Raw genomic sequence first — 22,959 nt, 5'->3', positions numbered from 1 at the left:
ATGCTCCTGTCAATAGATCTTATCTTGATTGGTAGACTCTATCTGGAGTAAAAAAGAATAATCCTCAATCGTGGGGGCCAAATCTTCTTAGATGAATACAAAGTATCGATAAGATGGATCTCAGAATTATATTACGACTCTCATCAGCTGTTCATCGACTTTCACTGACATAAGCAGTGCCACATCCTCGTATTTCTTAGAAAAAGATTCTTTTCTCTCTGTTCCCAATCGTTTTCAAATAGCTTTCAATTCTGATATATCATTCTGACTGAGATCCATATGCACTGACTGTGGCAGCACCGATATGTGACAATCTACTAAGCAATCTCTTTCTTTCTCTTAAGTACTTTCTGATTAGCTCTTGACCTCTAAGTAGCTCTTACACATGGACGACATCCTTTAGGCTGTCTAAAAGTTTTTCTTACTGAAGATTGATCCAAAACAATACCCTCTAAGAATTACGGTACATATATGATGCATGCAACAAAATTGAAGACAACAAAATAATTAAACAAATTAATAATGTAAATAAAAAAAATAAATAAAGAATAAGTAAATGAATGAACAAGTATAATATACGTCATAACAGAATATACATAGTGTCCTAGTTTAGGTAATTTTCTCGTAAAATGGACAGTATGGCTCTATCCTAAGGTTGGACCTTACGGCTTCTATATGTCGGGTTAAGATTTACGTGTCTAAAGGTTCCCAGACTATTCCTCACATCATCGTCTGTTATAAACTAGTAAGGCTCATCGATCCTCACCCATTACAGGCTACTAACGAAATGGGTTCAATCTGAGTAAAAATGTTTCGCTAGCAAATGCGAAGGTTATTACCTCACGAGAGCGTAGCTACTTCACTTCCTCCTAAAAGGGATAGAGCCCGGGTCTAGAGCTCATGCATGAATATGCAAAGTGTGTGCAAAATAATGTATTAATCGAATTACCATAAACACAAAATTAAAATAAAACAACAGTTAACATACAATTTATCTTATTCATTAACATATATATTTTTGAAAAATCAAAATAAAGGAGATTAAATGAAATGTCAAATAAAACCAATTAAATCCAACAATTCTTAATAACGCATAATTAAAAGTTTTGGCTTTACTCTCGAAAATCATATTTCCCAGTTGAGTCGCCAAGCTGTCATAATGGTTTTGAGACCGCTAAACGTAAAGGAGTTTTAAAATCGAAGTAAATGAGGGAGTCGTCACTAATCTTTTTTAGGATGTGATTGACCACCCAAAAGTTTATGTTTTTAATAAAACTATAAAAACGAGTTTAAAGTTTATCAAAAAGACATATTTTGATTTACGAAAAATTAGGTTGGGTCCGGGAGTCGGTTACGTGTGGGGAAGGATTAGCACTCCCACAACGCCCATAAATTGATACCATTTAATAACACGCTATTTTTGGTGTTGGATAAAAATGGTTTCAATTTGAAATTTAACACTAATTTCCTTCATTTGGAAAAATAAAATTTTGCTAAAACTTTTTATTTAGGAATATTGAAAAAATCTCACAGTTAAAGAATTATTTTAAAATTCTCTAATATCTAGGCAAAATTTAAAATAACTATTTTCATTCAAGATTTAACACGATAATCCTTAAAATGAAATAACAATCTTTATAAAAGATAATTGTTAGTGACTCTCCAACATCTAGCAGAGTACCAAGAATTGTTTTCTTCGAAATGTTATTTTTATTTTATTTTATAATATCAAAAAATATATTTATCATCAAATAGTAAATAAAAATTAAAGAGAGAATAATGCAGATAATTATCGATGATAACACGCTAACGTATGTATGCTAATGAATGTCATGTAAAATAAAATGCAATTTAAAAGTTAGATTCTTAAGTATAATGAGCCCACCTCGACTCTCCAACATCTAGGCAGAGCTTAAGTACGACTGTTTATATTTAAGATCCCATTATTATTATACTTTTTATTTATTAAAGTTATTATTAATGCGAATTAAGAACTCGTATAAAAAAAACTTAATGAAATAAAGTTTCCTAAATACCCTATCATCTAGGCAGCATTCAAGAACAAATCATTTCAAATGAGATTCTCACACGTGTCCTTAGGATTTTCAGAATGTTTTGAGTAAGGGCTTGAGTAGAGGTTTTAAACGTTAGGGTTTCAAGATTTTGAAGATTTAGATTTTAAGGTTTTGGTTTGAGGGATTTTGGATTTTACGGGTTTGGAATTTAGGATTCTGGATTTTATGAATTAGTATTTAAGGTTTTGTTTTTAAGAAAATACGAGCATCTCTAAAAATCTCCAACATCTAGGTGAATTTTAGGAGCAAGTTCGATTTTAGCGATTTTTGATAATCAATCGAAATTTTCTCATATATTTCTTTTTTTTTATGAAAACTTATTAATAATAACTCCCTAACATTTAAGAGAAATTATTTTTAGGAATATATTTTTATTCCCTCCGACATCTTAACAGGGAAAACAAGAAAAAATATTATTATTATTATTATTCTTTTTGAGCATTTTTAATTTATATCTATTTATTATCTTACTTGCTTTCATTTTTATTATTATTAAAATAATTAAAAATTTATCCTAACAAATTTAAGAACTTATCATGCATAAATATAAAAAAGATACTTAAAATAACAAAAATAATAATATATAAAAAAATTAAAAAAATTAAAAAAAAAAATTTTTTACCTGAATCGACGATTCGGTTGGACAGAAAAGAGGTCAGTTCGACGCATGGTTCGGTTGAGCCAGTTAAGGAGCGGTTCGATCCGATCTGGGGAACGGTTCGGTTACACCGATTCAGTTACGCGTACCTCGAGTCGAGTCTGAGTTGACGCGCAGATCTCATTGGCTAAAGCGGCGTCGTTTTGGGCGTTCCTCTAAATGACGTCATTTTGAATTTTAGTGTTCTATAAAAGCAAAAAAAAAAATTTTTTGCTTCATTTTCCTCTCCTCTCTCTCTCTAGCTTTTCTTTCTTCAAAGCCCTTCTCTCTAAGCTACCAGATGGTGACCGTCCGTCGCTTTGGCTACCGTCCTTGATTGTCGATCACCAGTCGCCGGTCGTCGGTGATCAAAAAGTCAAAAAAGGTCCAAAAAAACTCTTGTATTCTCCTGAGCTTTGATCCAGCCTTCCTTTTGTTAGAAACTGCCCCGATCGACGTAGATCGGGGTTTGAAAATTTTTGTTTCTCCTCTTTTTTTCTTTTTTTTTTTTGTAAATCGAAGATTGATCTGATTTTTTTTGTTCTTACAGGAAGCTTCAGCACTGAGGTTCCTCCCTACGGGGAGGACTGTTTGTCGTTGCTTTTGTTTTTTTGTTTTGGGCGTTTGTGTGGGTAAAAGAGATCGGTACTGGTGGGCGAGTATGATGGAATTGGCTTTTAGGAGATGGAGAGTTGGGGTTTCTGGTGTGTTCTAGGGGTCCAAAAGAGGATAAAAGGGGAAACATTGAGGGCTTTAGAAGGCTGAAAATGATGGTAGCCAATAAAACATACCTCTAGCGAGGTATGGGTGTGATGGCAGGGTAAGGTCAATGATTTTGAGTAATTGAGGCAAGTGAGGTGCAGGGGCTCTGATGGGATTGGGGATGATAGTGACATGATGGGTGATAGTGGTGGGTGGCAATGGTGACATGTAAGGCATCACTACCATTATGATTTTTTCTTTTTTTTTGTTATCAGTTATCATTTATATTTTTATTTATTTTTATTATTTATTTTTTTATATTAATTAAATCAATATTATTATTATTATTAAACCAAAGATTGTAAATGATAGACCCTCACAAAATTCGGTGTCTACAATATCCATAATTCAATTTTTGCAATAAATGTCATGGGAAATTGGGAAGTATTTGAATATTAAAGCAAATTACAAAATAAACATAAAAAGTAACAAAAACAAAATAAAAAATACATTGTAAAAAATGAAAAGACTAATCAAATATCAAACAATAATTTCAATTTTGAACTTGCAAGAGAAGAAGCCAGCAAAATTTTCATCGTCTTTCACTACAAATGATTTATAGATAAAATAAGGGAGATTAAGAGTCATACAAAATAATAAAAATGATGGCGCTTAGAATTGTTTTTAGCTATGTATTGGTCAAGATTGATGAGCAAGCAATGAAAAATTTTAATATCATTAAATTAATCAACATAAAGCAGTGATTCAGGCTTCAAAACCTAAATTCAACAATTCAAAAGATACTTTTAGAATAAAATTTAAGACTTAAACTTTTAGAAAGTGATCCATTTAATAACTATTAGAAAGTGACATATGATGACAAATTTACAACCTTTATTGTATCCCCCTACTACAATCTTCTTTAAAAAGAAATAAGAATTATTATCTATTAACTTTGCTGGCGGAATCCACTGTCTAAGATAAATAAACAAGAACTTCAAAACTCAAAGATGATTTTTACCTAACAAGATTCAAAACCTATGCCTCCTATTCTCTTCTAGGGTGCCTCTTTCTAAAGACTATTCCGAAAACATTCAAGTTCACTAGCGGCCCAAAGATAAAGTTGGAGCCAACAACCAATCCTATTATTAGTCCAGCTCCATATCCTATGGCTACTACTTTCCAGCCAAAGTCAAACACACTACCAATGCCTTGACCTTCTCCAGAGTTTAAAGGTGGAGATGAGGCTTCAGGAATTCCACATTTTATTGATAAAGGGCTTCCACATAATCCTGAATTTGCATCAAAGCAATTAGTAGCAAATGTACTAAACTGTGTTCCTTGAGGTATGGGCCCTTGGAGGTTGTTTTGAGAAACATTGAAGAATGCCAGGAATGTAAGTTGTGCCAATTGTTGAGGGATTTCTCCGGAGAGATTATTTTGAGAAAGGTCCAAAGATTCTAGTTGTATTAGATTCCCCAAACATGATGGGATATGACCAATAAAAGCGTTAATGGAAAGGTTAAGTACCTTAAGAGCCTTCAAATTCCCAATGGCTTCTGGAATTTCACCACTGAACATATTGTTCGAAAGATCGATGGCTGTCTTGGATTCTGGAATATGCCGGTATTCAAGTTCCAGGCCCTTATTTGTCAATTTGACTGAGCAACGTAAGTGAAAATCATGGACTTGGTTGGGTAAAACAAAATAAAAGTCCAAAGTTAGGATTACTCCCATGTATGACAAGCTGCTTGCTGTGACTACTTTCATTGAATTCCAAGTATTGAAGTACCCAAATGGTAAATTACCTGCTAAACAATTGTTAGAGAGGTCAATGATTTGCAACTTGGGGAAATGCAATTTGGTTTGAGGTTTCCCAATCACACCATGGAGTCTATTAGATCTCAAATTTAGAATCTTGAGTTCGGGAAGGGTACCCAACCAAGAGGGGAAGCTATCATTTATTTGATTGTATTCGAGGTGAACAGCCTCTAGCATGGCACAATTGACCAGTGACCTTGGTATCTTTCCTTGAAACTGATTTTGACGTAAGTCTATCGCCTTCAACTTACATCCCATTTTATTTGCTCGAGGAATTGCACCTATAAAGTGATTGTTTTGAAGATTGAGTATAATCAGACATTTGCTGAGGTCTCCAAAACATGGAGGAAGCAATCCGCTCAAATTGTTATTGGATAAACGCAAGAAAGCAAGACAAGACAGATTGCATATCATTGGCGACATTTCTCCTGTCAGTGAATTATTTGAAAGGTTAAGAACGCAATTTAGCTTCAACTCACTAATGGATATTGTACGTAAGATAACTAAACAAGTAATTTGGGTCAAATTTTTGAGAGAAGATGTGATGTTACCTGATAAACTGGTTTTTGCCAGGTCCAAGTAAGCTAGATTGGTTTGCGTACCGAGCCAAGACAAGGTTCCTCGGTTGAAATTGTTGGTGGCAAGAGATAGATAAACAAGTCGGGTAAGATTGGCCAAGGAAGAAGGGATCTCTCCGGAAAATTTGTTATAAGAGAAGTCCAGGCCGAAAAGCTGGTTTAGTCTTCCAACAGAGAAAGGAATAGGTCCCAAAAAGTTGTTGAAAGACAGATCAAGATATCTGAGTTGAGTAAGGTTACCAAGTGAGTATGGTACCTTCCCTGAAAATTTGCAGTGTTTGATGTCCAAATATTCCAAGGACTTCAAGTTTCCAATTGATTCTGGCAACTGTCCAAAAAAACTTGTGTTTGCAAGGGATAATTTCAAAAGAGGGTGGTTGGCTTGAATAACAGGTAAATATCCAGTAAGTTCCGGATTGGACTGCAGATTGAGCAACCGAAGCGAGGGTAACTCAAAAATTCCGATAGGAAACTCACCACGCAAGTCACAATTTGATAAAATTAAAGCTGACAATGAAGAAAACTTTGGTGAGATATTATTAGGTATGGAAGAAGATATTTTCACATCACCAAGATCGAGTACTTTAAGGTTGGTTAACTTCTCAAGCAGAGGCCTCAACCCTGGCTTTCGAAGATTCAATGAGTTCCTTGACAGATCAAGGAGCTCTAATTCTGACAGCTCTAAGATTTCTGACGGTACCTGACCAGAGAAGTTGGAGTAAGAGAGATCAAGGAATGTTAGTCTTGAGAGGTTCCTGATCTCTGAAGGAATTTTAGAATTATTGAAGAAATTGTGTGAGAGGTTAAGCAATTGAAGGTGAAAAAGACGGAAGAGGCTGCTGCTGGAATTGATTGAACCAAAGAGATAACTGCTACTAAGGTCAAGGCCGATTACATGACCAGTGCTATTGTCACACTCCACCCCCTTCCAAGAACAGCAGTCGCCATTTTTCTCCTCAACTTTCCAGGATTCAGTTTTGGGATAAGCATGAGAACTAGAGTTAATGATGACAAAGCTTTCCTTGAACTGCAACAATGCTGAGAGTTCATCAGGATGGCACAATGGCTGTACTGAAGAACCAAGTAAAAACACGTAGAGTAAAAAATGCAATCGTATTGAAATGGAGAGATCCAAAGGGAAACCCATAATACTTTCTCAATAAAACAGAGAGAATGAGCACTGATGAAGCGATCATTTATTGATACAAGTAAATTCACATTTCAATAGATGAAGGAAAAGACAGATGGCTATAATCCGTGAGTCTCCCCGAGATCATTTTAAAAGTCTTCAACTATTGCGTATTTCAGGGTGACACAACGTTATTGAGATCATTTATCTCACTTAATGTAATAAATATTAAGTATGAACAGTAGAGGTGAGAAAAATCTATTCGTAGTATATGATTTGATTTAAATTTTTTTATTTAATTTGATTAAGTTTGAATATTAAATATTTTTATTAATTTAAAATCAAAAATCAAAAATTAAAAATATTATATTTGAATTAAATTATATAATTTTATTAATATTTTAAATATTTTAAATATTTATTAAATAAAAATAATTATTTTATATTTAAATTTATTAAAATAATATAAAATATAAATATAAAAAATCATCAAAAAATCAAACTTATAAAATTTGATAAAAAAAATTAAAAATAATCTATTCAAATTTAAATAGATTTTGAATATCTATAATATTACATATTACAAAAAAAATTAAATCAAATTTGATTTAATTGATCGGACAACCTTGACCAAGACTATTTTGAGTCAGTAGTTGCAGCCTTGGTCAAGGTGTGAGTAAGACCGCTGGCACTTTCTAGGCTGCAACTACTGACCCCATATAGTCTTGGTCAAGGTTGTCGGATCGATTAAATCAAATTTGATTTGATTTTTTTTATAACATGTAATATTGTAGATGTTCAAAATCTATTTAAATTTGAATAGATTATTTTTAATTTTTTAATATTATTTTAATATATTTAAATATATTTAAATATAAAATAATTATTTTTATTTTATAAAAATTTAAAATTTATAAATAATAATAAAAATATATGATTTAATTTGAATATAATATTTTATTTTTTTAATTTTTTAATTTTATTTAATAAAAATATTTAATATTCAAACTTAAACCAAATTAAATAAATAAAATTAAATAAAATCATATACTGCATTTTGAGTACATTTTTCTCACCTTTGAATAGATTTTTCTCTATGCTTTTGAACGCCACTGGAGATAAAATTTTGAACACCAGTGGGGCTTCTAGATTTTTTATTGTTTTTTTATTCCATTTTTGCCCCCTCATCTTCTTCTTTTTTCTTTTTTTTTGTAGCGTTCTTAATTATTAATTATTAATTAATTAAGTGATAAATAAATTTATATTGTTTATTGTTTATTTATTAATTTATTAAATTATTTTTTACTTTAAGTATTTTCAAATTATTTATTCTTGTTAACTATTTTGTTATTATTAATGATATAAAAATATTTTTAAAATATTTTTATTTATTTTAAAAATGTTAAATAATTTAAAATTTTTATTACATATAAATTTTAATTTAAATTCTTAATGATCATTTTATCATCTCATAGTATTTAATCTCATCGTTATCGCTATATTTACATCCAAATACATATTTTGTGGAGATTCGAACTTAACTTGTGAAATATTATCTGTTTTAAACTGAAAATTTTATAATTTTATCTCACAAAAGGCATTACATAAGTTTAGATTTAAACTTTTACTTATATATTATAATGGATTCTTAAAATCTTCTAATACACACACACAAAACTACAAAATTAGGATCACCCCATACGTGAAGATTCTAGAAGTAGCTCTCATTATATAGTACTTAGCTTCCGTCCAACTAGTAACAGTTACGATATCATTTGTGTAGATTCGCACGTAACCTGTAAAGTATTTTTTGCTTTGATTCGAAAGTCTCACGATTTTATCCCATAAAAAAATATCTCATAAATTTGGATCTAAGTCTCTACTTATATGTTATATCAGATTTTAAAAATCTCCTGACATAGAATTAAGGTATCACATATTCTATCATTAATTTTAATATCACCATTACAATATTTAATCTTACTTTTATAGTAATTAATCTCATTTTTATAACTATTTTTAATTTTATCGAAATTCATCTCACCATTTATCTAAATAGGCCTTTTAATGATTGATGTATGTTTTTTAGTGATGGGTTTGAATCTCCTTCCTTTGATATAAAAGAAATGTGCAAAGATTTTAGAAAACATTATCAAATAATTGTTAATATATTTTGTAATTTCTTAATAGAGTGACAAATGCTTTTAGGATATACTTAAAAAATAAAAAAAAATTAATTTCAAAAAAAAAATGAGACATATATTATCATGTTAACCTAGTTATAAAGTTAAAAAAACTCCATTGATAATGTCTTAAATAATTTCTCTAGATATTAATTATATATTTAGAAAGAGATGCTATGAATCAAATGAATTTGTTTGACTTACGGGGGGTATATTGATTCTAGCTATCTTGTGAACTAAAAGGCTTATGTAAACAAATCCCTTTTATATAATCTTTCCTTTTCTGAACATTCTTCCCCTTTTTTGTCTTTTTTTTTCCTTAATTGTGAGGGCACAACCACACAAGAAATGGTGAATGAGGAGAGGGCTTTCAAAAGTACCCAAGAATAATTTCAAATTAGAGTAAACGACGTTGTGAACTAATGATCACTTATGTTTGGTTTTTATATATATTTTGGTCATCAAACTATGATTAAAATGTTACAATGAGTGACTTATATATCTCTTTGTTCTAATATTTTGGATATCGGCCCATTAATCACTAATAAATAATTGACTCACACTTATGCTCTAGAGGATTAATGAGGGAGTTTTTTTTTTTAATTTAATTTATTTTAAAATTCTTTTTATTTTAATATTTATTTTAATTAAAAAAAAACATTATACGAATAAACTCGTAGTACATTTTTAATGATATATCAACTATAAAAAATAAGTCGATATACGAGAGTATTGCTTTCAATCTTGCGAAGAGATAATTGATAAATAATATTCCCTCTGTCATATTTTCTTTGTCCCTCTTTTTCTTTTTGGATGTTTCAAAATTATACCTTTTTTTTTTTTTTTAACATCTAAAATTATTATTTTTTATATTTTAAAATTACTTTTATGAATATTTTATTTTGTAATATTAAAAATTATGAAACTTTAATTTATAAAAAAATTTTAATATATTCCTTCTGCTGCAGTATAGGCTTCGATCACCATGGCATCCCTAACCCCATCTACATGCTTTGACAAAGAGCCCAAAACTTTCCCCTTGTAGTTTGTCACGACCACCCTAATGCCTCCAATAGCTTCTGCAGGTTTCAACGCTCCATTGAAGTTCACTTTGGCAATATGGTTGGCGGTGGTTTCCATCTCAGGTTTTCTGCTCTCTGCTGGTCCACTTGTTCCTATCCTTTTCTGAATTCCTCCAGGTAAGAAACTGCAAAATTTGCCGTAGCATTTTCGTTTGTTGCAGAAAATACAAGCCTTAAACTAGTATTTTCGTTTTCTTTAAGGGTGTTTAGTGGTTTAAACTTCATTAATGCAAAGTGAGTTCAAACAAAGGTTTCATTTTATCTTATAGACTATTTCGATTATCCTTTTTGGATCCCAAAGTCTTGTGAGGACAAAATAAGTCTAAAAAAGTTATTTTCATAAACACGTCTTGAAGTTAATTAATTGAAGAATATTGCAATCAATTCTCTGTTTTGAGGTCAACTTCAACCATCGTATGAAGGCATTTTTATCAACAAGAATATGATCTTGGAACCAACATAAATTATACCAGTCAGCTTAGAAAATTTAAAAGAAATATGAAATATTTCATAACGGTTTTAATTACAATGAAAATTTATAATCTTAAATTCTATGTAATAAAATATTAAAAGTATGGTAACAAAAATAGTAAAATCATTTATTAAATTCAATTTTATAAATGTTGGTGATTAAATCGATATAAACCATGTTGATAGTAAGATGTTAATAATGAAAACCAAATTATTAATAATTTCACAAACATTAATAACCAAATTATGAAATTATCAAAGTTGAGTGACCAAATAGAAACTTTCAAAAAATTAAATGATCAAAAAATATAATTTGTTTCTTTTATTTTAAAAATTTATCTTTTTTTGTTAAATTTATAGTTTCATGTAACATTTTAAACGTAAGTTAATGTCACGTCAATATCTTATTAATCTTCACGATTGAATGATAAAAAATAATCTTATAAATGTTCATGACAAATTATAACTTTTCACAAGTAAATGATCAAAATAAAAAATTTTCTATAATTGAGAGATTAAACATATTATGTACCCTTATATGTTCGGCTTAACAACAATATTTTATAGTCATAATTATGGTATGGATGATCATTCTTTTCAAAATTTGTTGAATGAAAATTCTTTGAAATTGTAGTGACCTTTTTTTTAGATAGGGTTTTTTTTTTTTTTTAATAAAGAAGGGATCTAAGGAGAAATAAGGAAGAAAAATTTTCAAATGTTTAAAATTGAACTCCAATCTTATTAGAATTTACTAGGTGAGTAAACCTTTGAATTAAATCCCATTTCAATATTTTTAGATAATTAATTAGTTCTATCATGTCTTAATTTTATGTTTGTGGTGACTAAACATTTTATTTGGATATAACTATTTTTTAAAATTTGAGCTTAACATTAATAAGGAATTGGCGTATGGTATTATAAAAAAAAATAACAACTTCTTATCTGGCTCTTTTTTTTTTTAAAGTCTATGACATATAAAAGTACCTTGGTTATTCTATGAATGAATTCGGTATATGAGTGGTAATTTCTCAATTGATTTCACATAAATTTAACACTTGGATTCTTCTTTTTATTGTGGTAAACTATTTGGACATTTAGTGCTTAATATATTTAGAATTAATAAAATCAAATAAATTCAGTTAATACCATACAATTGCATGCTCATAGAAAACTACAATATAACAAAAAAATTTTTAAATACTAAACAAACCCATTGAACAACATTATTTGTAGAATACTGAATTCTTTATTTTAATGATTAAGATTCAATTTTTGACAATTGCAAATATAAAAAATTAATTTTAAATTTTAAATTGGCCCATACACTTAATTATACATACTATATAAAAAGTACTAGTATAACTAATGGATTTGAATTAATTGGCTCAATTTTATATATCCCTCATAAATAAATTTTAAATATCCAAATTTGGTAAAGAAATTAGAATGAAAAATATTGGATCATTTTCTTCAATTAAAATTAAAAATTTATAGTAAATTAGGTTAAAGAGAATATAAAAAGAAATTCTCAAGTATATGTTTGGATTGTTTTATAAATTTCACATCATGTAAAAATTTTAGGAAATTACATGGGCTTATAGGCCTTAAAAAGCAAAATTTGGACTGACCTGGGTCCATAAAGGTGTTATTCATTTGTGAGCTTAAGAATAGCAATAGATAGTAAATAAATGAATATTTTATGATTATATTATATTTAGATATTTTTAAATAGGTAATTAATGGATTTAGACGGTAGATTTATTATTTTTGAGAGATTCATATGGATTTCGGATAGAATCTTTTAATTATTTAATATCTAAATTTGTTTAAATTTTTTAATGAATAATATCAAATATTCAAATCTATTATCTAGTTACATATAAAAAATACACAAAATTTTATATTTATGAAAAAATTCGAAGCTTAACAACAACTTTTATTTATTAAGTATTAAAAGTGAACTTAAATTTAAAACTCAAGTAAACAGATATTTTAATCAATTTCAATATTTACCAAATAATGTTTATTTAATTGGATACAAATTTATATGATAATACTAAATTTAAATAGATAATTAAAAGAATTTAGATATGAATATCTCAAAAATTACAGATATCCACTCTGTTATCATTTTTATGTGCCTGAAAAATTTATCTATAACTTATTAGTGATTTTGGTCAACAAAAAAAGATTAGAAGCTAGGCCCATACTTGTTACATGCAAGATGAAATTATAGATATCTTTATTACATTATTATGTTACCTTGTTTCTTTGATTTGTTTTTTATAAAGTTACTTACGCTTTGGATCTTACTTTTGAAAGAGAAAACTATTGATGTCTTTAAATTATAATGGTTATTTGAAAAATCTGCTCAATCCATGGAATTAGAGCTTGACTTTACTCAATTTGATTAAAAAAGTTATGAACTTGAATTTGGATGATTTGAAAAATTAATTTAAATTGATTTGATTTTATAACTCAATAATTTGGGTTTTGAATGAATTGAATTTCAAGACTTAAACCTAAATAACTTAAGCGTTAAATTAAAAAAAATTCAAATTTAAAAGTAACCCAAATTTCCTTTTATCCAAAATAGCTCAACCAAACCCACCTTGAATTGGTTAATTATCACCCCCAATTGAAAGACAAAATAGATATATTTTTAAATAATGATTAATAATAAAAAAGTATTCAGAAATTTATTCAATTCTATATCCATAATTCAATTTTTGCAATAAATGTCATGGGAAATTGGGAAGTATTTGAATATTAAAGCAAATTACAAAATAAACATAAAAAATAACAAAAATAAAATAAAAAATACATTGTAAAAAATGAAAAGACTAATCAAATATCAAACAATAATTTCAATTTTGAACTTGCAAGAGAAGAAGCCAGCAAAATTTTCATCGTTTTTCACTACAAATGAGTTCTAGATAAAATAAGGGAGATTAAAAGTCATACAACATAATAAAAATGATGACACTTAGAATTGTTTTTAGCTATGTATTAGTCAAGATTGATGAACAAGCAATGAAAAATTTTAATATCATTAAATTAATCAGCATAAAGCCGTGATTCAGGCTTCATAACCTAAATTCAACAATTCAAAAGATACTTTTAGAATAAAATTTAAGACTTAAACTTTTAAAAAGTGATCCATTTAATAACTATTAGAAATTGACATATGATGACAAATTTACAACCTTTATTCTATCTCCCTACTACAATCTTCTTTAGAAAGAAATAAGAATTATTATCTATTAACCTTGCTGGCGTAATCCACTGTCTAAGATAAATAAACAAGAACTTCAAAACTCCAAGACCATTTTTACCTAACAAGATTCAAAACCCATGCCTCCTATTCTCTTCTAGGGTGCCTCTTTCTAAAGACTATTCCGAAAACATTCATGTTCACTAGCGGCCTAAAGATAAAGTTGGAGCCAACAACCAATCCTATTATTAGTCCAGCTCCATATCCTATGGCTACTACTTTCCAGCCAAAGTCAAACACACTACCAATGCCTTGACCTTCTCCAGAGTTTAAAGGTGGCGATGAGGCTTCAGGAATTCCACATTTTATTGATAAAGGGCTTCCACATAATCCGGAATTTGCGTCAAAGCAATTAGTAGCAAATGTACTAAACTGTGTTCCTTGAGGTATGGGCCCTTGGAGGTTGTTATGAGAAACATTGAAGAATGCCAGGAATGTAAGTTGTGCCAATTGTTGAGGGATTTCTCCGGAAAGATTATTTTGAGAAAGGTCCAAAGATTCTAGTTGTATTAGATTCCCCAAGCATGATGGGATATGACCAATAAAAGCGTTAATGGAAAGGTTAAGTACCTTAAGAGCCTTCAAATTCCCAATGGCTTCCGGGATTTCACCACTGAACATGTTGTTCGAAAGATCGATGGCCGTCAAGGATCCTGGAATATGCCGGTATTCAAGTTCCTGGCCTTTATTTGTCAATTTGACTGAGCAACGGAAGTGAAACTCATGGACTTGGTCGGGTAAAACAAAATAAAAGTCGAAATTTAGGATTACTTCCATGTATGACAAGCTTCTTGCTGTGGCTACTTTCATGGAATTCCATGTATTGAAGTACCCAAATGGTAAATTACCCATTAAACAATTGTTAGAAAGGTCAATGATTTGCAACTTAGGGAAATGAAATTTGGTTTGAGGTTTCCCAATCACACCATGGAATCCATTAGATCTCAAAAGTAGAATCTTGAGTTCTGGAAGTGTACCCAACCAAGAGGGGAAGCTATCATTTATTTGATTGTATTCAAGGTGAACAGCCTCTAGCATGGTACAATTGACCAGTGACCTTGGTATCTTTCCTTGAAACTGATTTTGACTCAAGTCTATCACCTTCAACTTACATCCCATTTTGTTTGCTTGAGGAATTGCACCTGTAAAGTGATTATTTTGAAGATTGAGTACATTCAGACTTTTGCTGAGGTCTCCAAAACATGGAGGAAGCAATCCTCTCAAATTGTTATCGGACAAACGCAAGAGAGCAAGACAAGACAGATTGCATATCATTGGTGAAATTTCTCCTGTCAGTGAATTATTTGAAAGGTTAAGAACGCAATTTAGCTTCCAATCACTAATGGATATTGTACGTAAGATAACTAAACAAGTAATTTGGGTCAAATTTTTTAGAGAAGATGTGATGTTACCTGATAAACTGGTGTTTGTCAGGTCCAAGTAAGCTAGATTGGTTTGCGTACCGAGCCAAGACAAGGTTCCACGGTTGAAATTGTTGGTGGCAAGAGATAGATAAACAAGCCGGGTAAGATTGGCCAAGGAAGAAGGGATCTCTTCGGAAAATTTGTTATAAGAGAAGTCCAGACCCAAAAGCTGGTTTAGTCTTCCAACAGAGAAAGGAATAGGTCCCAAAAAGTTGTTAGAGGACAGATCAAGAAATCTGAGTTGAGTAAGGTTACCAAGTGAGTATGGTACCTTCCCTGAAAATTTGCAGTATTTGATGTCCAAATATTCCAAGGACTTCAAGTTTCCGATTGATTCTGGCAACTGCCCAAAAAAACTTGTGTTTGCAAGGGATAATTTCAAAAGAGGGTGGTTGGCTTGAATATCAGGTAAATATCCAGTAAGTTGCGGATTGGACTGCAGATTGAGCAACCGAAGCGAGGGTAACTCAAAAATTCCGATGGGAGACTCACCACGCAAGTCACAATTTGATAAAATTAAAGCTGACAATGAAGAAAACTTTGGTGAGATATTATTAGGTATGGAAGAAGATACTCTCACATCACTAAGATCGAGTACGTTAAGGTTGGATAACTTCTCAAGCAGAGGCCTCAACCCTGGCTTTCGAAGCTTCAATGAGTTCCCTGACAGATCAAGGAGCTCTAATTCTGACAGCTCTAAGATTTCTGACGGTACCTGACCGGAAAAGTTGGAGTAAGAGAGGTCAAGGAATGTTAGTCTTGAGAGGTTCTTGATCTCTGAAGGAATTTTAGAATTATTGAAGACATTGTCTGAGAGATTAAGCCATTGAAGGTGAGAAAGACGGAAGAGGCTGCTGCTGGAATTGATTGAACCAAAGAGATAACTGCTACTAAGGTCAAGGCCGATTACATGACCAGTGCTATTGTCACATTCCACCCCCTTCCAAGAACAGCAGTCGCCACTTTTCTCATCAACTTTCCAGGATTCAGTTTTGGGATAATCATGAGAACTAGAGTTAATGATGACAAAGCTTTGCTTGAACTGCAACAATGCTGAGAGTTCATCAGGATGGCACAATGGCTGTACTGAAGAAACATGAAAAAACAGGAAGAGTAAAAAGAGTAATCTTATTGAAATGGAGAGATCCAAAGGGAAACCCATAATACTTTTTCAGTAAAACAGAGAAAATGAGCACTGATGAAGTGATCATTTATTGATACAAGTAAAATTCACTTTTCAATAGATAATGGAAGAGACAGATGGCTACAATCCGTGAGTCTCCCCTGAGATCAATTCAAAAGTCTTCAACTATTGCGTATTTCATGGTGAAAAAACGTACTCTTTCACTGGTTTCAATGGTTTTTCTCGTCTGATTGGAAGAATAACGGGTCAATTTCTTGTTCCCATTGCTATTGTAGCAATATAATACAAATTTACAGAAGAAAGAAAGTCTTGGTACAATGAATGGACTTCCAATAACATTTTGACTATATCTTTCTTACAACTTTTTCCTTTCTCACAAAAATTTGCGTTTGATACATGGAACTATTTGGTAAAATATTGTATATTGATAAGATTTTTCCTTCTTTGTGCAGAAAGAAGTGTGAAACTATAGAAAATTATTACCTAAGACTTGGAGTCAATAGATGTAAAGTAAGAAAGATTGGTGTATTAACTTCTACTCACCTTTGATTAATGTAATAAATCCCAAGTGTGAACGCTGAAAATCAATTCAATATCGTAGTAATTTTTATATATTTTTTATTTGATTCAGTTTAAATTTAATTATTATATAATTTTATTAATTCCACATCAAAAAATAAAAGAACTGAAAATATTAATCATAATTTTTATTAGTTTATATATATTTAAATGTTTATAAAATAAAAATAATTATTTTTATCTAGATCTATTTAAATATATTAGAATTTATATTAAAATAATATAATAAAATAAAAATTAAATATAAAAAACAACTAATAAAATTTAATTAAAAACAGATCAATTTTTTAAAAAAATCAAATCAAATTCGAATTAATATTAAATATTTATAATATATAATATTATTAAAAAAAACTCAAATAAATTTAATCCTATTTAACTTAATAATTTCGAGTCTATAGATATAACCTTGAAAGTGCCAACAAGCTTAGTTCCGTACATAAACACTTACAATTTAATTTAGTCTCTGTATAGATTTTATCATATTTTTGGTGTGGTACAATTAAATTTATCGCATTTTTAGTTAAATTCAAATGTCAATTTTAGTGAATTGAAATCAACAAAAAATTTTCATTAAGTTTTTTTAAATCATAATTACAATAATTTTTTTTTCAATCATAACTATAGTAATTTTTATTATTTTTTTTAATTTTATTGTAATCAATTTCACTGTCTATTCAAATAAAATCTTAATAATTAGTGGATGTTTTTTTAAGTGATGGGTTTGAATCTCCTAAAAGAACTATGCATGGATATTAATTACATATTTGGAAAAAGATGCTATGAATCAAATGAATTTGTTGAGAACCACTACAAGGCTTATGGAAACAAAACCTTTTTATACAATCTTTCCCTTTCTGAACATTCTTTTCCCTTTTTTTGTCTTTTTTTCTTTAATTTTGAGGGCACAACCACACAAAAATTGGTGAGTGAGGAAAGGGTTTTCAATGATACCCAAGAATAATTTTAAATTAGAGTAAACCACGTAGTGAATTAATTATCACTTAAGTTTTATTTTATATATATATTGGTCATCAAACTATAATTAAAATGTTACAATCAGTCAATTATATATTATCCTTTTGTTCTAATTTTTTGATAGACGCCCATTAATCACTAGTGGATTATATATTAACTCACACTCACTTATAGTCTCAATGTTGTGGAGAGATAATAGATAAATGATAAGGCTTAATTTCCAATTTTTGTATTGATGTCCAAAAGGTGATGGGCTGGACTGGTTCAAATATATCTAATTTACATGTCCAAACCCAATTCCTTGAATTGAAACTGTAGTTGTGCTTGCCTGTTAGTTGAACTTGACAAAACAAATTATGCAAATAAAAATAAAATAAAAAATACAAAAAAAAACCTTAAAAAGAAATATGGAAAAGGCAAAACGGGGGAATATGAGAGCGGTTTTATTAAAATAGTGCACGTAATTAGATTTTATAATTCATATATTTATATTATATTTATTTTTATTAAATATAAATAAAATATAAAAATTATCGTTTTAAACTCACATCGATACGCTAAAAATGAAAATTTTTTTGATATAAAAGAGACTATGGTGCTAAGATTTAAATCAGGGCATAGCCAAAAAAATTCAGTTGGGGGTAATATTTCAACTTCTATTGTATAAAAATAATATTATATGTATTATATTATTGACAAAAAAATTATGTTAAATTAGAAAGTTTTAAGCCTATAAAATTATAGAATATATTATTTCGTTACTTCATTAAAAAAAATTAATACAATGATAATGAGATATTATTTTTAATCTATAATTTTATTATTTTTTAATTTTATAAGTTAAGTTGGTTTCATTTCATTTTTATTTTGTTATTATTTTTTCTTTAAAAAAAAGACAAATGATTTGTTTGGATATAAAAATAAACAATATTTTTTTATGAAATTATATGTACTTGAAGAAATTACCATCATAATTAAATAATTTTTCATTTAACTCAAAGAAAAACCAATAAGCAAATCAAGTTAACAACCAAATAATTAATATATAATTTTAGACAAAACTCGTACTTGGTGAAACTTGAATCTAAAGATTTAAAGGTATGAAGGCTTCCTTTCTATTAACAAGTAAATAATATTTTCAAATAACTAAAATTTAAAGATTAATGTATGTGATAATATATTTTAAATATACCATATTTCACCTTAGAATATTATTTTTAGTAGTTAAATTGTGTAAAAATTTATAGCCATGTAAAAAAATAATATAATATAAATATAAGACATTTCAAGAATTTTTTTATCTTCTTTTTAAATTTTATTAATTTTAATGGAGTCAATATATCTAAGTTACACAAATTTAGTAAGACACTTATACTAAATTAAGGTTTTTGAAACACCTATACTATGTTAAGGTTTTTGAAATTGAGTAGGGTTAATTATGTGACTATGCTAATAATTTGAACATCGATTTATTGGATGTCATTTTTTTAAGAATGATTATATGAATAAATTGAATTAAATTTTGAATTATTTATTTTTAGATTTTATCAAAACCCATATATTGTTTTTATTAAAAATTTTAAATTATATCATTTTATTTTTTTTTATTATTTTTATATTGTATTGCTGTATCGATTTTTAAATTATTATCAAGATAATGATAACAATTTAGAAGATAAAATACAATCGGGGAAAAGACAAAAAATTGTATCCTAAAACATTTAAAAGACTAACTCGATTTTAGAAATGTTTATGGGTTGGATCTGAATTTTAAAATTCTATCTTATATCTCGACTTTAATTGAACCAAGACTCACGAGTCTGGCGCACTTCTCCCTTACTAGACATATGCATCATGCTGTCCTACTTTTTTCACAACTAAGGAATGCTTGAGCCTGTCGTTGAATTTGATGGTGAAGTCACTTCTGATTCACTCTATGATTGATGCCATTATGCCAATTCCAGGTCGATCATGAAGAAATATCTGAAAGAAAAGAGAAAGTGATCAGGGATTGAATTAATGACGTGATCATTAATGGTGGCTTGAAATGCAAGAGAGGACAACCAGAGCGAGCCCACCACCAATAATTAGAGAATGATAAACAAAGAGTTGTAGTAGGCTTTAATCAGCAAAAATTAGGTTGAGTTGCACAGTTTAACCAACTAACAAACCCAACCCACTCCATCATCAGACTCTCTCGATGCCTCACCATTTTAAAGCCGATAAGTGGTTCTTTCCATTTCCAACCCAAAATCATTCTAGCTTGTTCATCAAGCCAAGATCCAACGATTATAACTCACCCAATAGTTCCATTTCCATTGCCATTTGGTTTTCATCATCAATGAAGGAATGAAAGACAGAATGGAAAGGTTTATAGTTCTTCCTTTCTCCAATGGCTGTTCTTCTCAGGCAAGTGTTGCTGTTGGCAAAAGTCCCCCCAGGAAACCAAAATCAGAAGCAACTCCAACAAGTATGATCATGATCTCTCTCAGTTTGTAATTTCTCTCTGATCTTTTCTTAGGTGGCTGTCAATGTCTAATTAGGTTTTGTCTGATACTCTTTGTAATTAAGGTAAACAAGTAGGAGAAGAATGTTCATCCAAGGGAAGAACAAAGAACTCATTTGGTTGGTTGCCTCTGCCAAAGCCCAACATATCCAGTGGGATATACAGATCGATCAGGACTACTCTAAAAAGTTTCTCTCAGTTATTTGGTAAGTTTGATAATTACTTAAACCGATTACTTTTCTCTGCCAAATTATTTGGTTGTACATGTATTACACAGGTGAGCCTAATTTTTTTCACGCATGCTTTGACTAAGGCAAGTAAATAAAGAGAAAGGATTATATAATATGGTTACTTTATATGAGTATATGTTACTTCCATTCAAATCATGTGATATAATCATGTTTAAACAAAAAAGCAACTATTTTATATAATAATCATTAATGAGTTTATTGAATTATAACCTATGCTATGCAATAAATAATTAATTTTTTTGAAAAATTCAATTTTGTTATACGATTTATATGAAAATGATATACGTAGAAATAGAGTGTATAATCATTTCTTCAAAAATATGACCTTGATCTTAGTATTTTTGGTACTTGAATTTGTTAAAATTTGAATTTAAATCATTGAAATTAAAAGTATAATATTTTATCAACAAATCATGCAAATATTTTTATCTTAGTTTAATTTTAGTTAGGTGGTGTAAAACAATGGTCTGAAAAATTAATTTTCAAACATACACTGATACACATGGCTTTTGGATGTAGTGTTTTGAAAGTATATATTTTCCTTGAATTTACTAATGCATGCAGCCTTGTGGTATTTCAGTTTACAAAGAAATGGAGGAAGAAACAGCAGAGATGGAAATTGGGTTCCCAACAGATGTGAAGCATGTTACACACATAGGATTGGATGGTACAACCACAACCAACCCTGTAAAGGGTTGGAAAGATTTCAAGCGGCCTGATATTATTGCTTTCCCTTCAATTTCTTTAAGGCAATTCGAGCTGGCCATGGCTGCCCGAACTCAACATGGACCACTCATTGTTTGATTGATCCCTTTGATATCATCACCATTTTTATTATTTGTATCCTCCACAAAGTCATTAATTGAGAAGAATTATTCATGCTAATCATCAAAACAATGGCTTCATCTTTTGTGTATGGATCGTGAGGAGTGGGTGTCTGAGTTCAGGTATCAGTCGACTCAGATTCGACCCAATGGTGTGGGCTGCACCTGTCCATGCATGGTCGTATTTCAGCCTAATTGATTTTGTGTTCAAAACCCAATTAACACAATAAATTTGGTGTTCAAGCTCACCTAAACACAAGCCTACGAAATAGTTCAGTCTCCAAATACTTTTGGGCTTTGGTTCTTGATAGGAGGGCTCGGCTGATAATGTGTACATGTGGCATGATTAAAGATCAAGCACCAAATTAAGGTCTAGTGTTAACCAGCAGCTCTATGTATTTCATTTTTTAAGTCCTAACAATAGGTTTGGAAATTGGAAGTGCTTTATCAAAGTGAAGAACAGAAAAAAAAAAAAAAAAAAAAGGAAACTCAATAGATTGGATACATATCATGAAATTTTTTTTCTCAAAGTCTTATCCACTGTCATAGAGAAGTATCGAAATATTCAATTGTTCGATCATCTGACTATTAAAAAAAAAGATTCGTAACATTTTTATTTGTTACGGTCCATTCCATTTATGAATAGTGATAAGAGTCAGAAATTTTTTTGAATATATACACTTATAATATATATAATTATTAATAGATTTATTAATTTTATAATATTTAGAGATTTTTTTTATTTTTTCTTTTTTTTCTTTTTTGGGAGTGTTTTTTAAATTTTATTTTTTTTCAATTTTGAGAATGTTCATGAACACCAGGTGGATTCGCCACTATTCATGAAAAAATTTTATTTTTGATAATATGATCATGAATATCCTAAGTTTTGCATGAGCATAATTTTTTTTAACGATATTAAAGATTCAGTCTCTATATCAATTTAATATATTTAAAACTTTTTCTTAAAATTTTTTTCACAAAAATTGAATCTTAATTTAATAGAAAAGAAAATAATCAAATAACTTTTTATTATTATATTATCTTTAATATTAGTAAAAAAATTTTACTCTAATATTTGTTGTGGCGATACAAAAATTGGTTAAAAAAAATATATTGTCTGGAAAATTTTAACCCACATAACATCATCAATCAATATCTTGACCAGAAAGTTATCTGGTTAAATTTTATCCAATAGCTGCTGTACGCGTAAGCTATGTCGACTATTGGGAATTAAGTCGGTTTAAGTTGAAGTCTATAAAAAAGGCAGCTTCGCCTTTTTCCTTCTCCTTTAAGAACAATGG

At 29.5% G+C, this 22,959-nt stretch overlaps 3 protein-coding genes across 5 annotated transcripts; 1 reads left to right on the top strand and 2 right to left on the bottom strand.

The window, feature by feature from the left end:
• Nucleotides 1-4,091: 4,091 nt before the first annotated feature.
• LOC111287908 (uncharacterized) lies at nucleotides 4,092-7,049 on the bottom strand. Of its 2 annotated transcripts, none has more exons than XM_089760295.1 (2): nucleotides 5,223-7,049; nucleotides 4,092-5,102 (listed from the first exon to the last, which is right to left on the bottom strand). In XM_089760295.1, exons 1-2 carry the CDS (start codon nucleotides 6,958-6,960, stop codon nucleotides 4,462-4,464), a joined length of 2,379 nt encoding a protein of 792 aa, XP_089616421.1. In that variant the 5' UTR covers nucleotides 6,961-7,049; the 3' UTR covers nucleotides 4,092-4,461. The 2 variants fall into 2 exon arrangements, with proteins under 2 accessions (XP_089616421.1, XP_089616422.1); XM_089760296.1 differs by having other exon boundaries at nucleotides 4,093-5,516; nucleotides 5,787-7,049.
• Nucleotides 7,050-13,829: 6,780 nt separating this feature from the next.
• Nucleotides 13,830-16,668, bottom strand: LOC111287680 (uncharacterized). The gene is made up of 2 exons (XM_089760294.1): nucleotides 15,365-16,668; nucleotides 13,830-15,241 (listed from the first exon to the last, which is right to left on the bottom strand). The coding sequence occupies exons 1-2, from the start codon at nucleotides 16,536-16,538 to the stop codon at nucleotides 14,040-14,042; spliced, it is 2,376 nt and encodes a 791-aa protein (XP_089616420.1). The 5' UTR covers nucleotides 16,539-16,668; the 3' UTR covers nucleotides 13,830-14,039.
• Nucleotides 16,669-20,239: 3,571 nt separating this feature from the next.
• Nucleotides 20,240-22,151, top strand: LOC111288703 (CRIB domain-containing protein RIC4-like). Of its 2 annotated transcripts, none has more exons than XM_089760293.1 (3): nucleotides 20,240-20,547; nucleotides 20,661-20,789; nucleotides 21,415-22,151. In XM_089760293.1, exons 1-3 carry the CDS (start codon nucleotides 20,427-20,429, stop codon nucleotides 21,636-21,638), a joined length of 474 nt encoding a protein of 157 aa, XP_089616419.1. In that variant the 5' UTR covers nucleotides 20,240-20,426; the 3' UTR covers nucleotides 21,639-22,151. The 2 variants fall into 2 exon arrangements, with proteins under 2 accessions (XP_089616419.1, XP_022735437.1); XM_022879702.2 differs by having other exon boundaries at nucleotides 20,244-20,547; nucleotides 20,649-20,789; nucleotides 21,415-22,148.
• The last annotated feature ends 808 nt before the right edge of the window (nucleotides 22,152-22,959 follow it).

The sequence above is a fragment of the Durio zibethinus genome, chromosome 4, assembly GCF_047325235.1.
Source record: "Durio zibethinus cultivar Kanyao isolate XHJ-2024 chromosome 4, ASM4732523v1, whole genome shotgun sequence".
Classification (NCBI taxonomy): Eukaryota; Viridiplantae; Streptophyta; class Magnoliopsida; order Malvales; family Malvaceae; genus Durio; species Durio zibethinus.
This window is presented reverse-complemented; position numbering and strand designations above follow the sequence as displayed.

Coding starts and splice junctions, on each gene's coding strand:
- LOC111287908 (XM_089760295.1), bottom strand. CDS start 6,960: ATGGGTTTCCCTTTGGATCTCTCCATTTCAATACGATTGCATTTTTTA. Junction 5,103..5,222: donor CTCTAACAATTGTTTAGCAG/GTAATTTACCAT, acceptor TACCCAACCAAG/TCCATGATTTTCACTTACGT.
- LOC111287680 (XM_089760294.1), bottom strand. CDS start 16,538: ATGGGTTTCCCTTTGGATCTCTCCATTTCAATAAGATTACTCTTTTTA. Junction 15,242..15,364: donor GACAAACACCAGTTTATCAG/GTAACATCACAT, acceptor ATTCACTGACAG/GAGAAATTTCACCAATGATA.
- LOC111288703 (XM_022879702.2), top strand. CDS start 20,427: ATGAAAGACAGAATGGAAAGGTTTATAGTTCTTCCTTTCTCCAATGGC. Junction 20,548..20,648: donor ATCAGAAGCAACTCCAACAA/GTATGATCATGA, acceptor TTTGTAATTAAG/GTAAACAAGTAGGAGAAGAA. Junction 20,790..21,414: donor AAGTTTCTCTCAGTTATTTG/GTAAGTTTGATA, acceptor GTGGTATTTCAG/TTTACAAAGAAATGGAGGAA.